The sequence below is a fragment of the Dipteris shenzhenensis genome, chromosome 13 (assembly GCF_047967505.1).
Source record: "Dipteris shenzhenensis isolate YYH24624 ecotype China chromosome 13, Dip_SZ_1.0, whole genome shotgun sequence".
Classification (NCBI taxonomy): Eukaryota; Viridiplantae; Streptophyta; class Polypodiopsida; order Gleicheniales; family Dipteridaceae; genus Dipteris; species Dipteris shenzhenensis.
The window spans coordinates 466466-481874 of NC_141608.1; the positions used below are offsets into that span (position 1 = coordinate 466466).

Consider the following 15409-nt stretch of genomic DNA (forward strand, 5'->3'; position numbering starts at 1 on the left):
TTTCTGAGACACCACAATCAACGTCAGAAAAAATTCGATAATGGGCAGTGAGGTCATTTTATTGGATGACCATTAGCATATTTTGGTGCGCCCGCTGATCTTGGTTTGATGCCCCCATGGAACAATTTCTCTGGAGGAGAGACGCCAGGCACAGCTGACTTGCTTCCATTTCTGTTCACTTCACATATATTATTGCTTCTAAAGGACAACTTACACGAGAAGTTTTGGGGCATTTTCCCTTGTGGGAAAAAGGCCCCCTCTTGTTTCCTTACAGTATTCAACATCATGAGCTTCTACAGACAAGGCTCTGCATACCTAGCTCGCGGGGGCTGGCAGCCCCCTGCCCCCCACTGCACCTAGCTAGGTATGCTACACCTTGTTTGAAGAAGCTCATGATGTTGTTGTAATTCACAAGATGGGAATTTTCGTGGGAAAATGTCCAAAACTTCTTGTGTTGAAACTGAGAACACAGACACTGAAAACAGTGCGTGGAGGTGCACTACCTTGACCTAAAATTCTGAAAAGCAGCAACTATTGGAAAATACTATACAAACATGTTATGAACTTCACCACTGCTGAAGTCCTTTAGGAGTCGATCCCTCTTGCATTAGAAAAGCCTCGCCACATTACAAAAGCAGGGCACCTCAACTTTACAAGTGTAAACAGATTTGTTGGGGAATGAGATCTGCAAGAACAAATGTCTTCAATTTGGCTGTTACCGTGGCCTCACCGCAGCTTCGTAGGGAAAGGACTGACAAGTCCTTGTTGGAAGCAGTATTCTAAACTGACTGCTGCAAAGGCAAAGACTGTAATGCTCTCTGCAGAAAATAAGCATCCCTCGAGAATTTGTTCTGATGCATTCTGAGGCGAAACAGTAACAAGCAGCCTAACCACATCAAGACCTGCATGAGAAAATACAGCATGCGTCAATCACATACAGCTAGCTAGAAGCAGAAAACAGTGGCTTCAAAAGGAGGGTAGAAGCATACTTCGGACAAGGGCAAACGCAGCTACACATCCAGCCTTGAGTTGCGTGTTTCTGAGGTCTCGTCTTACCGCATATCGATAGGTTAACCCAAACACACAACAGCTAGCAAACACAATTCCTGCACTCACAGCCAGCTCTACTGCATCCGTAATCGTTGCTGAAAAGAAGGGCAGTCCTGCCAGGGTACCCACCACACCTGCCACCCCCGCCGCCTTGCCCGACTCCACACGTTCCATATCTCTATCAATGGCCCCCTCCTCCTCCTCTAAGTCCATGATGCTGCTGCCTGCTCGTGCTCTCACAAGTGCAATCTCCGCGTTCTTCGCTTCGAGTTCCGCTTCAAAGACATTTCTTTGGCACTCCTCCACCTTCAAGAGGAGGGCAAGCATTTTTTACATCCTTCACCATCAGTACTACTAGGATGTTAAACGAGTATGCACATGAAGTTTTCACACATTTACCAATGCACTGCACACCTATCTGGGTGCAATGGGCACAGGCCACTACATATAGCTAGGTATAGGGTGCCTCCCCACTGCATATCTGCAGTCCCCTGTCCCACACCACATACAGCCAACCTCCCCACCGCCCGTATGCAGTGGAGTACGGGGACCACTGCCCACCATGCCCCAGCGCACCTAGCTAGGTATGCAGTGCTTCCCCCACATAAGCTCATGATGTTGAGCACTATTAGGTGTGGCATACCAGGGAATCTGCAGCACTTAAGTTATCGGTAAAGGACATACGCCGCTGCTGCTCGTCTAAGGCATCCAAATCTCTCCTGGCTTTTGCCACCCGCTCCACGGCTGCGTTGAGGTCTTGTATGAGAGCCTTCGACTCTTCATCACCCAGCATCTTCTCCACCTGCCCTTCCAAGCTCCACCCTTTTTCTCCGTCACCCAGCATCTTCTCCACCTGCCCTTCCAGGCTCCACACTTCTTCTCCCTCCTTGCCTTCGCCTTCGCCTTCGCCTTCGCTGCTGCACCGCGCCGGCGGTGGCGTCGGCCCCTTCCCGCGTCTCACCCCAGCCCCACAGCAAGAAGCCCTCCGCTGCAAGGCAGCCCCCTTCCATAAGTGCGTATATCTCGGAACGCTCACAGTACAGCCGAGTGCTAGCATTTCTCAATCCGATAAGAAGGCAAGTTTTGGATCCATTTTGCCGCTACACCCAATCTCTTTTTTCCTAGTTTGCACGGAAAATTAAATTCAAAATCTAAATTTTGAGACTTATTAGAGAAGAGTTAAAAAGGGGGATACGATAATCCCTAAAGTATCCTAGGATTATGAGCAATGTTAACAACCATCAAACACCACCTATTTGGGTGCCCATGGTAATGACTTTATGATCACTATCATGGCTTTCCTACTAGACTCTACTAGCAATCTTCTTAGTATGTATATTTAATGTAATGTTGTACTCTGATTTGTTGGGTTGCTGACCATGTTGGCCAGGTGCCCACCCACATCACTAACTTACTCACTGACACTCAAGTGTATAGTATACTCTAGTTTGTTGGGTTGCTGACCATGTTGGCCGCCGCCCATCACACTAATTTACTCACTGACACTCAAGTGTATAGTATACATTGTGAGCCACTTATTCATTGTGATTATTATTGTATGGGAGAAGGTGCATGCATTGCATAAGATTTTTGTGCAAAATTTGCAGCTCAAGTGAAGGTAATTTGCAGCTCAAGTGAAGGTAATTTGCAGCCAAGTTTTGGGTTGAGAATAGAACTGTTTTGGGGCTGACTTTAGGGCAATTTTGGGGCTAATTTTAGGGCTATTTTGGAGGATTATTGCAGCCCATGCTTGCCCCCTACTATGCCCCTTAGTTGCCTTAGCTTTGGGCCATCATTTGCAAGCCACAAAAGCACCCAAAGGAGCTATAGTTGAGCCCTTGAAATGTGGCAAAGTTAGCCCTCTTTTACTCCTCCCGTCTCACGCGTTTTGCCTGCCCAGCTTGTGCCTATTGCATAGCTTATATGCCATGCCTACTACATGCCCTGCAGGTGCCCACATTGCCTAGTTTCACAGGTGTTCTCGATCTATGCATTACATGTGTTTTGGGTAACCCATTGTGTGCTTCCATAGCCCACTTTCTTGCTCCCACAGGTTACACGTACACATAGGTGTCTAGTAGGTGTTTGGTGTAGTAGATTTGCTACTACAGTAGTGTATGCATACAGTGTTCAGAGAAACGCTTGCTCTATTGAGGTATGCTATTGTGGTTGAGCATTGTTTTGTGAGCATATAGTAGCTACTATAGGCAATTACACGTGCAAGTTACAAGTACAGCTTTCGTTACAATAGCTTCTTCTCTACATGTATTCATTTGTGGTCACTTCTCATTTGGTCGTTATCCGGTGAGTTGTGTTGTCTTCTTTAGTTACTTTGAGCATAGGTTTTCTACACTTTACTCTCGATTGCCATTCCGGTGAGAGTTTCCTCCAATCCATGAGTCACGGGCATAGTGATAATGTTTGCTCTTGGTTACCTGCAATTGGCACAGAGCGTATTTGGTGGACGTACGTGCATATGTTATATGTTTAGTTTATGACATTGTGCTCACTGACACTATTTTGGCTTTTCTGTTGTATATGCTAGTTGTTTTTTGGTAGTTGTATGCATTGTTATGTCGATTTGATAGCCATTTGGATAGTGACTTGTTTTTTGTTGGCTATGCATTGATTTGGTCTCATGTGGTGGGAGACTCGTTTTGAAATCAAATTTGCTTTAAGCTCTTTTAGGGAAGATTACAAGTATTTACACTAGCTCTTTTAGCAATGCAATCAAGTTGCTTTAAGCTCTTTTAGGTCAAATACCAAGTATATACTCTTAGCTCTTTTAGCAACTAACCTTAATGACACTTATGATTTCCTTTTAATCAATACACTTAGTAGTGCTAGCATGTGATAGAAACAACATAGTGGCTAATGCATTCATTTAGCTACACACACACACTGTGGAGCAGTGCTCTCTACCGTTCAACATAGTGCTAATAGAGTTCAACCGATCAACAAATGTGTTAGAAAACACAATGTCAATCCGAGGACTCAACCCGATTAGTGCATGAAGGCTTATCCCTTGTGGGAGAGTTCACATACACACGACAACCACTAGACGATTTAACCATTCAAGCATCTCAATCAATCTCTCAATCCCATGCACTACACTAACCAAGAGACAAGCAATGCATAACAATCTCTTAATCCTACTCAAGCATTGATTGAATCTTAACTTTCCCTAATGCAAGCAAACTAATTAGTGTGCATTCACTAATCCACAAGCTTAAGCAAGCATTAATCATAACATTCACAAGCTCATAGAGAGAGTCAATCCATGATTAGCTCATTGCCATTGAAGTGGGCAAGAGCACGCATCAATGGAGACTTCACACACACAACAAGCATGCATTCACAAGAGAAAGCAAGAAGCATTCAATTAATCATAGACTAATCTACTTCAATGAAGCTAATAGAGATTAAGAAATGGAAATGAAGCTTTACTCATAGATTAATGGAGCCAATGCTCATTGAGTACAATAGAGAGAGTTAGAGAGTTGCCATTGCTAGAGAGCTCAAGAGCTTACTCAATAGCTTAAGAAATGGCCAAAAAGTCCTTTTTCTTTAGCTAACATCTCTTTTATAGAGATGCCACTAACCCTAGGCCTCTTTCACACATGGGCGGAAAACCCACTAAGTGAGCCTTGCCTAATACACATAGAACTATCATTTAGAATCCACATTGGCCTAAAATGATTTACATTACACTTGGGCACAAAAATATGGAAAAATTGTGTGCGTCTTCCCGTTCCTATGGCTACAATCCCACTCTCTCTCATTAATTGCATCCGGCTCCTCTCCATAATCCATGTTCCGTGTTCCCATGGAACATTCACCGTGGAACATTCCCCCCTTCCTAAATTGTGCATGTCCTCGGGCGCGATAGAAACAAAAGCTGCAAAAACAAAGAAGAACAAGAATAGCCTCTTTATTGAAAGAAAACAATCATCAATGACAATCACACATGTGAGTATGCAAGTGAAAGGCCAATTAGAGTTTTAAAGTGTGTTAAAAGAAGCAATTAAAGACTAGTCAAAGTGAGACTAAGTGGTAGAGAGTGCTATGCAAAGGCAAGTATGATTGTATACCTCAAGTTATGACCGCAGTCTCAATGTCCTACAAGTGTTTAAGTTATTCCTAAGTGGCAACCCACTCCTACATATAAACGATGGTGATTGGACTTTTTTTGTGTGTAAAGAACATAAGATTCAAGAGAGTTATCAGTTTTAGCTGTATAAAGAGTAAGGTTTCATCCCAATGAGACCCAAGCAATGGCCAATAGACCTTCGCCAAGAGAATCTAAAGTCCGCTAAGTATCTCAAAGGCGACTGACCCTTTCTTTCTTTTTGATATAAGGAGTACCCCATGAAGATGAGAGCATCGGTCCCTAGGGCCCATAATGTACCCAAGAGTCCTACCAACATCTATCAAGGCGATAGAGTCCTTGTGTGTCTTCTTCTTAATATTTTAGACATCAATGTTTACTCCATGGAAACCAAGGCATCGGCCCCAAGGTGCTAAGCAACCCAAGGTCCTACCAACTATTCCACATGGCCGTAAACATGTCATATCTCAAAGTTACTTCTTGATATATTTTTAGGGCATATGTTTTGTAAAAAATTTTTTGTTTTATCCTAGCACCTAGCCCATACCTAAGAGGTAGCTACCACTAGAGATAACTAGTATACTTCTAGAGCATAAGAACTTGGCATACTCTTTTGGCATATGTCCTACACTGTCTTCAAATAGAAATACCTACTACTAAGTTGTCTAAGAACTTAGAAATCACTCACCACATCGTAACAACTAAAACTTAAACCAGCCAACTATGTCTGAGCATGCAAACAATATATGCAAAAATGAAAAGCACATAAACACAAAAGATTATGATTTGAATACACTTGTTGTAGTGCTCGTTGATGTTGCACGGTTGTCTTGATGCATTGTTGATTTGCAGACTGAGTCTTTTTGCTCGTTGCTCATTGTAAGTATTGCATCGCTCCCCCCTTCCTAATTTGGGTGCATGGAACATGGACTATTGGAGCATCTTTGTATGCTCTTTTTAGCTCAAATCTCTTCCAAATGTATTATTAACAAAAACAAGAAAAGACAAAAATGAAATTTGTTATTGGTGCCAAACACCGAATATAGCCGAGGGGAAAAAACCCAGTGGAAGAAAAGTGCCCTGGCTTGTTGATCTTATTGTGGAGTTCATAATCTTACTCTTGCACTAGTGGTGGATCTGTATCTGCCTTTGCTGGAATCACAACATCAATCACTTCAGGATGCAAGGATAATCCTGTACAAAAGCCGGCCTCTAGAGAAGGTGGTAGAGGAAGAAGTACTTCCTCGCTATAATATGGCATGGGTACAGTGGGGAGGTTGACAAGGCATCTATTATTTCCAAATTGACTAAGGTACTCACTCACTTCTTGCCAGAATACACATGAGGATTCTTGGGGAAGAAGGGTCTGCAAAATTGGAGGGGCTAACAAGCTAAGAGTGTCATTTCTCCATTCCTGTGCGGTTGCCTCTTCTGGAAGTCGCCTTTGATTGGGTCCACGTACTGGAACAATTACTTCCAATATTCTATGGCGCTGGGGTGTGACTCCCATAATTTTTTGCATCATTCCCATGCTATAGCGTCAAAAATAAGTACGACATTGCCAACATGTGTGAGAAGCTGCACCTAACACAATACGGGCACAATCATTGCAGTGTGGAAAAGGGTGATACTGCTGATAAAATAGATCTACAAAATGTCGTCCACAGCAATCTTCTCCCACAAGTGCATAGAAAAAGCGTGAATGTGTATGGAAGGATGGAATACTATGTCCCCCTTGGTGGTTAGGATGTGATCTAATTGGAGCAACACATGGTCCACAAGTATCCAACCATCGGTCCATAATGAAATACCTGGCAAATAAAAGTTGGGTTAACTGCACTATAGTAAAGTAAACTTTTGCAAGAGTGCAATTAGCATCTTAGTGTAGATTAACCTCCCTCCTTCCTAGTGTGAACCCTAAATGGAAGAGATCCCAAAGAGTTGTTGTTGGAGCCGTAGAGCCCTCTCTTTGATGGTCATTCTTGTTACCATTGTTACTTGAAGCGCAGTGTTGCCCACCTTTAAGGGAAGTGGTGAGACGTTGAAGTCAGCTTTGAGGATTTGTGAAGTGGAAGCTTCCACTGTAGGGAGTGGGCTGATCTTCAAAGGAGGCTGGATCTCAGGAATCCACTTGCCTTTCCCTTCTCATGTAGGTGCCAATATTGTAGAAATGGGGCCTTTTGTGAGAGATGGAAGTTTTGGTACCCATTTCTGCTTTGTTGACTTTGCAGGAGGTTGTTGCTGGCAAACCCTCTTGGTAACACTCGTGTTAGCCTTTTGTTGCATTGTTATGGAGTGTACTCGAGGTTCTTTGTGACAGAAGTTTTCGCAAGTGCTATAGCTCATTGATTTCCTTCTTGATGGTTGTGAGTGGCAGCGGCTGGCACTTTGTCGCACTATTGCAGTGTTTGTTTTTGCTTGGGAACCCAAATGTGGGTTGCGCCTAGACAATAGCCTTGTGCCTGTAATGGGGATTTAGGAATCCAACACTTGTGAGAACATGGAGCATAAGCCTGGTTATTGGAGTTGTTCCCTATGGGGTACGGCTTGTTAGAGTTTTTTTGTGTCTGGAAGGGTTTTGACAAGCGCATGTAAGAAGCTCTTGGTAGCCAGATTTATCCTGAATGACATTGTTTCTTGACATAGCCTTGTGCATGTAGAAGTGAGATTGGAACATGCCATCCATGCGTGCCATTGCTAGCTGTGTCAACAATCCAGTGCATTTGTGAACTTTCAGAAGCATGTAGTTTTGGACTAGTTTCCAACTTTTGGAAAGATGGGTTTGGTGGCACGCTAGGACCTGTAATGCGTACAGAATTCACCTTCATGGTGTACCATTTGGTCTTCTAGTCTAGTTGACAATTGGTTTGGCAGATCCATGGCCTACCTAACACAACATCGACCAATGCTTGCTCTTTGTTAGCAACATGAAAATTTGCATGCATCGATTGATCTTGGAAAGCAATCTTGAGAGTGCATTGCCCAAGGCATGGTGTTTCCCGCTTTTGAGAAGCTCTGAAAGTCTACGTGAGTCTTAGTAAGCTGGGGTTGCCCTAGCATTTCCCACAATTTATATGACAAAACATTGCAATCTGCGCTCGAATCAATGAAAGCATATGCAACATATGAGGCTGTTTGCATGACAACTTGCATACAGATATGGAAAGGGTCTACAAGGTCGTCAAGTGCACTTGCTTGGATAGTCAACACAGTTGCCTTGCGATGCTCTGTCATTTTTGCAATCCGTGCTTCAACCTCCTCTTGTGCTTGGCGTTTTAATAGAGCTTCTCTTTCTTTCCGATTTTGTGCTATGTGAAGGCATTGCATTAAGTCATCCGTTAGGGGCTCTTCATAACGTTTAAGGCGACTACCATTGATGTAATCACCCATGGGTACACCTTCTAGTGTTTCTAACCTCATTGCGCCACTCGTGTTGAGTTCTGACACCACAAATGGCCCTAGGCCTTGGTGTTTAAGCTTGCACTTATGTTTCTTCAGGGTGTATAGCAAGACTAAATCACCTTTCTGAAACCGTTTTGTCTTCACATTCTGGTCATGCCAATATTTGCATCGGCGCTTTTCTAGTACATGCCCACAACTGCAAGGAGACGAGTCTCATCCAATTTCTCCAATTGTTCTAGTCGCTCAGAGAGTTCATGTCCTGTCCAATTGAGTTCCTGTGCCACTCAAAGAGTGGGCAACAAAAATTCCATGGGTAGGATAGCATGAATTCCATAGACTAGATCAAAGGGTGTGGCTCCAACCGCTGTTTTATAAGCTGTACAATACGCCCATAAAACAAAAGGTAGCTTCTGTTCCCAATCCGTCCTTGATTCACTTACTACTTTAGTCAAGGCAGTGCAAATAGTCATGTTAGAGCTCTCAACTTGACCATTGGCTTGCGGGTGATAGGGTGCAGAACATCTATGCACAATCATGAATTCATCAAGCAAGAATTCAATGACCTCATTGATAAAATGCATGCCTTGGTCACTCATAATCTCGATAGGTAGTCCGAAGCATGTGAAAATGCTCTCATAAAGAAACTTGGCCGTAGTTCTTGCATCGTTACGCATTGTAGCTTTGGCTTCAGCCCATTTAGTGAGGTAGTCGATAGCAACTATGATGTATTTTGCATGTGTACGTTGTGCAGGAGGCTTAATAGGCCCAACAAAATCTATGCCCCACTTGGAGAAAGCTCTTGCTACCATAATAGGCCGAAGAGGCATACTATCGCTAGAAATTGGTGGTTTTGTTCTTTGACATGCATCACAACGTTTAACAAATTCTAAAGCATCCCCAAATAAGGTGGGCCACCATAGGCCAGACCACAAGATCTTCTTGGCCACGGTTTCTCCTGAGAAGTGTCCCCCTGCCACTCCTGCATGTGCATGGTGTAAAACCTCTAAGTATTGGCTTTCATTGACACATAATTGCAGATTGCCATCTCTTCCCCGCTTATAGAGCTGATCTCCTACCAGAGTGAAATTTTTGGCCTCCACTTCCAAAGCTTTTTTCCTATGTCTAGGCAAGTCTGGGTTTGTGTGGCCATTTCTGAGATAATTTTATATGTAAGCACTCCATCGTGGGGTAGGAGTAGTTATGTAAAGCGTTGCAAAGGGTTCTAGTCGTCGACTTTGGCAATATTCACAATGCCTCACAAATTCCTCTACATCAGCGTAAATGTTTTGCCACCACATACCTTCCCTCATAACATTCCTAGCAGTTTGCATGCCAAAAAGATGGAATCCTCCTGTAGTGATATGAGCATTCTGCATCACTTGCTTGTATTCATCTCCCTCTAAGCATAATCGTAAAACTCCATCAGATCCTTTTTTGTACAACCTACCTGAAATGAGCATGTAAGGCTTACAAGCTATCATCTCTTGAATGACTTCTGTGGTGATAAGTCTAAGGGGCTCGATCCACCCTGTGGTTAAAATTTGAAGAATTGGTTCGGCCCATCGAGGTGCTTTTTCTAGCATGAATAATATAGCATCTGGCAAGTCATCCTCCACTCCTACTGGTTGTTCTCCAGAGGTTACCCATGATAGATGATCAGCCCGTAAATGTGTTTACCCTGGTTTTACAGCCACTGAAAAGTCAAACTCAAGCAAGATGACAAACCAGCGCACAATCCATCTAGTTGCATAAGGCTTGTTCACTAAGTAGAGTAGTGCTTGATGGTCAACAAAAAAGATGAAATGGTTAGCCAGTAAATAGTGTCGAAACTCCTTTACTGCATACACCATTGCCAATCCCTCTCGCTTAGTGGTAGTATAATTATTTTCAGCACTATTGAGTTGTCTACTCGCATAAGAGATAGGGAAATCCATGTTTTGCTCACGTGGTTGAGCTAGAATGCAGCCTATAGCAAAAGATGAGGCATCAATATGTACATGGAATACCTTGCTCTAGTCAGGTGCCTTAAGGATAGGTGCAGACACCAAAGCTTGCTTCAACTTCTCATAAGCCTCTTCGCAGGCATCTGTCCATTCAAAGGTGATTAGAAGTGCGTACAAAGGCTTGGCTATTTCAGCATACATGTAGATAAATCTACAATAGTAGCCACAATGCCCCATGAAAGTTTGCACTCCCTTAGCATTAATGGGTCTCGGAAGATTAATAATGACGGCAATCTTTTCTGCATCTGTTGAAATGCCATTTTGAGACACTATGTGGCCCAAGATCTTTCCCTGACGCACCATAAATTTACATTTTTCTGGGTTCAAACAAATCCTATACACCCTACACTTATTGAAGATAAGCTCCAAGTGTTTTACGTGCTCAGTTCTAGCCAAGGAGTGGACACACAAATCATCCATAAAAATCTCTAGGAATACCTGAAGATACTCCTTGAAAGCATGTGACATAAGCCTTTGAAACATTGCGGGGGCATTCGTTAAGCCGAAGGGCATAACCCGATAAGCAAAGATTCCCCACTCTGTAGCAAATGTTGTCTTATGTTGATCCTCCTTTTTGATAGAGACTTGATTTTAACCCAAGAATCCATCAAGGAAACTGTAAGCTGCCTTACTCGCCACTCTTTCCAAGACATGGTCTATAATGGGCAAAGGGTAGTGGTCTCGGATTGTTGCTGCATTCACCTTCTTCAAGTTCACACACGCTCGAAGTTTGCCGTTCTTTTTAGGAACTACAACTATGGGGGACACCCATTCAGTGTGTTCAATTTCATATATGAGCTCAGCTTCCAACAACTTATCAATCTCATCTTTGATTTTTTTTGCAAAGTTATCATTATACGTGTATGGACGTTGTCGCAAAGGCTTTGCATCTTCCCGCATCAGAATGGTGTGCTGGCAAATGGCAGGGTCTACACCCTTTAAATCCTTATAGCTCCAAGCAAACACATCTCTATATTCCTTTAGAGTAGTTATTAGCAATTGCTCCTCCTCTGTTGTGAGATCATCCGCTATCCACACCATTCTTGGTTCTTCACCTTGATCAGCAAGATCTATCTTCTTTGTATCTTCTGGGCCATCATAGGAGATGCCTGGTGTTTGTGGTTTCTCTCTCTTGGGAGGTTGTAGGATGATCTTTCTATCCTGAATTGTGTACTTTTTAAACTCCCTTGGAACTTGTCCAACCTCCTCATCGTCCTCAGAACTATCACTTATAGAAGACCAAGTAGCTTCAAGAAGGCACTTACGCTCTTGTAGTAAGGCTTTCCTCTCTGCTTTAGTCATATGCCCATTAGATGATAAATGACTTTTTTCATCCTTGGACTTCAATTTTGGTTTCTTCTTCTTCTTAGATGTAGCGCTACCATTTTCTGGAATCTTTTGCACTAGTTGGAAGCCATATTGCCATTTGACTTCATCCTTGATGCAATCACATAGGGGACTCAAGGAAGCTAGGGGAATGCAAGTTGCAAGAGAGCCTAGAGAATTTAACCAGGACACCTACATTGGAATGTATGTGTGTAAGTATAACTAATTTGCATTAATGTTTTCATATACTTAATGATGTCATTAGTATGTAACAATGACGTATTAATTTTGTATTGTCTGCAATTAATATTCTTATACAGAACTCTCCAAATGTTTCAACCTAAACTCTTTATACGAAGAAACATCATTTGGTACATACCTAACTGAACGAATGAGGATAGAGCGGGTGGCTGTGCCCACCCAGCCAGATTCATTTTCATGTGGGTGGCGGACGGCATTCAATGCCTCGCTCTTGATTGAGCGAGCTCTTGGAGTTCCCAGCGTGAGTAAAGTGACTATCTTGTTGGTTTTTACCATATTTTATGTATGCAATGATTGCTCAAGTAAGGTGTCGATGTTTTGCTCTCAGGACATTCCACTCGAGTCGTACAGTGACTCCAATGTCACCCGGTATACCCTGATGACTGTACAGGGTATACTGACTGGCATTGCCAGTCAGCGTGTCCTCGAGGTTTCACAACGAGAAGACCGGGAGTGCCAAGAGCAACAACGCAGGTTGGAATGCCAAGATCTCGAGCGTGAGCTTGCCTTAAGCTACACGCAAGCTTCTCGCCAGTTCGAGATTGACTCCTTAGAAGTGCAGGAGTTTGCGCGTGCTCAAGATCAAGCCGCGAGGGAATGAAGGGAGCAGGTGGAGCAAGATGCACGGGCTGCAATCGAGGCTTCCCGAGAGGAGCTGAACCTCCCATCCGATGCCCTTCCGCCACGCCCTGGGAGCCAAAGGGGGAGCGGTAGCCAACGCAGGCGCGGGATCCAACGGGGGAGCGGCGGCCAATGGGAGCAGCCAATGGGGGAGCGGTAGCCAACGGGGGAGCGGGGGAGGGGAGGGAGCCTCTTGAGAATCGTTTTTTTCAGCCTTCTCTTGCCACATGCTTGAAGAATATTGTATCACATCAATTTGTATCATATGTTTTAACTTGAAAGAAAATTGGATCACCATACATTGTACAAAATTACTCGGATTGTACTTGAATTCCAATTTTCAATTTCTTCGTTTACATTATTGGATCGAGAAAACACCCTGAGAAAAATTGATACATTGCTATGACTAAGGCAATGCAGAAAAATTGATACATTGCTATGACTAAGGGAATGCAAAGCACTATTGTGAATGCCCTCTTCCTTCATAGAAAAACTGCCCCTAGGATTGCCCCAGTACGTCACGGCCAGGGGTGGGCACTGCCATGGTAATGAAGCAGAACTAAGCCAACTGCAGGATAGATATCCCAATTGATCAGCAGCTACTTGAGAGCCCAAGCCACAACCTCTTGGAGATCCATTAGAATATTCCAACTATCGGATCTGCCACAATATTGGTTTGTGGTGTGCGGCAACTTATGTGTAGCTGCAGGTCCTTGCAGCAGTAATTAGCTTTCTCCATGCGTCTTGGAATCTGCAAAACAATGAAATGTTCTTCAATGAGAATCATACTATTGGTTGGAATCATACTCTCTAGGAGAATAACTTCCTCGTAAATTGAATACTAACCTTTCTATCGCCCAAGCTGAATACAAAGTCCTCTGGCAGCTCATCAAGCTCTTCAGCGATGAGATCTTGTCTAATTTGCGCAAGACAAGTTTTTGTAGTTGCATTCAAAACAGTCAACAACCTTCCTGACACATGTATTTCCTGTCGTAATGCCTTGTTATTTGGCCCAAACTCCAAGTCTTGGTCTAATGGAACCATGCTTCCATGAACAGAGTGATACCTAGTGTAATGAAATGCCATAACAAAGTTTTGGGAGTGGATAATGTACCTACATATCAAAGAATTTTTATCTACCACACAAAGACTCCCGTCTTCCTTCCTACTATCCCACCCTTTATCCAAAAAATCAAGCGCTCTGTCAGATTTACATATGAACATTGTCTTAGTGGTTCTGACTTCTTCGTCATAAAAGAAATCCACAAACACTTCGATAGGCATGAAAATAGAAATCCTGACATTCTTTGTTGCAGTAGAGAGCTTTAGGGCATTGCAAATGTCATGTTGTAGTCGTATCCTATAACTCTCGCTAGTATGTGGCGCTGGTAATGGCCAATCCTGGCTATCAAATCTAGGAAGGGGCAGTGCAGCAAGTCTACCCCATGCAGAGGGTGTGCTTGGCTCAGTGTATATCATATCAAAGAAGAAAATGCCATTTTCTGCAAGCTCTTTGTGTGTTCTTCGTCTAGTGTACAACTTCTCTCCAACGAAGGCATGATAACAATAAAAAATCCCTGTTATGCTTTGTATAGGTTGCCAGTCCACACTGTTGGAAGGGTAAAGGTATGCAAAACCAGTCGTTTGGCACCATCAGCTTTTGCATGTTCTCTACTTACATACCAAAACAAGAGAAATAAAATGCATGTGGGTTGAACTTACAGTTGGGCCGGTGTCGGGGGCCAATTAAGTGGAAGCTCCTTAAGCTTCAGGTCGACATGATGAAAGGAATGTTGTATATGCACCTCGGTCACACATGAGCTACCTGGACTGACTCTGAAACCTTTCACTTGCCCTTTGAAGTGTTCTATGAAATCATTGGTACTCTTCCTTTTGCGTCTTCTTGTTTGCATTAGAACCCAACTCCCGATGCTTATCTTTAGAGGTATCCAAGAACCATCCGCTGTGTTGTAGCTGTTAAAAACTGTAATGGAATCTATATTTGTACGAGGCCTTCTACATGTTGTCATTTTGCAAACAATTAGGGTACAGAGAAATGGAGGCTTTGAAGCTAGGGAGGGAAATGAGAAGGTTCAAAAATTTGGAGCAGGGTTCGGGAAAAGACGGGTTCACTTTAGGCTAGAACTTGTTCAACTTGGGTGAAATCCCTCTCACTTTTTTACTTTACATAGAAAAATCTGGCTCAAAAATGGCAATTTCCTTCTCATTTAATGTTGAAAAGGATTTGATTCCTTCTCCTTAAAAAAACTTATTCAGAGGGAAAGAGGCCTCCACGTAGTAAAGTCATGCCTGTACTTCACGAGGGTTACTTCGGTACTTCGTGCTTGTCAGCAAAAGGGGGCTCCCTCGGGTTTTTTCATGTAATAAGTCTGCCTTTTTATTTTGCTTTTTCTCTTCGAAATTTAGAAAATCCCCGTTACGGGAGCCTCTTGCTCATTGGTCCAGTGACACTCTCTCTCTACAACTAAACGGCCCGAAATTGAGTCCAAATTCCGCCTAATGGATGGAGCATGTAGTAGGTGGTGTTTAACGTTAGCCATTATGAATCAAGAATGGCATTGTGAAGAGCATTTTCTCACTGAAGCAACTGACAAAACAACGTACCATGCACTGACGT

At 43.2% G+C, this 15409-nt stretch overlaps 1 protein-coding gene and 1 pseudogene across 2 annotated transcripts; both read right to left on the reverse strand.

The window, feature by feature from the left end:
* Positions 1-268: 268 nt before the first annotated feature.
* LOC147894889 (uncharacterized) lies at positions 269-8548 on the reverse strand. The gene is made up of 4 exons (XM_087384237.1): positions 8306-8548; positions 1694-2038; positions 990-1356; positions 269-902 (listed from the first exon to the last, which is right to left on the reverse strand). Exons 1-4 carry the CDS (start codon positions 8546-8548, stop codon positions 727-729), a joined length of 1131 nt encoding a protein of 376 aa, XP_087240363.1. The 3' UTR covers positions 269-726.
* A 4860-nt stretch (positions 8549-13408) lies between these two features.
* LOC147894890 (uncharacterized) lies at positions 13409-15013 on the reverse strand (annotated as a pseudogene). Its single transcript, XR_015542040.1, has 3 exons — positions 14495-15013; positions 13618-14400; positions 13409-13522 (listed from the first exon to the last, which is right to left on the reverse strand). The product of XR_015542040.1 is annotated as an uncharacterized LOC147894890 (transcript).
* Between the last annotated feature and the right edge of the window lie 396 nt (positions 15014-15409).

Bases quoted from the DNA above. Each gene is read 5' to 3' on its own strand.
- LOC147894889 (XM_087384237.1), bottom strand. From the start codon at position 8,548: ATGGGTGATTACATCAATGGTAGTCGCCTTAAACGTTATGAAGAGCCC. The intron at 1,357-1,693 runs GTATGCCACACC...CTCCTCTTGAAG, and splicing joins TAAGTGCTGCAGATTCCCTG to GTGGAGGAGTGCCAAAGAAA. The intron at 903-989 runs GTATGCTTCTAC...TTTCTCATGCAG, and splicing joins TGCGTTTGCCCTTGTCCGAA to GTCTTGATGTGGTTAGGCTG.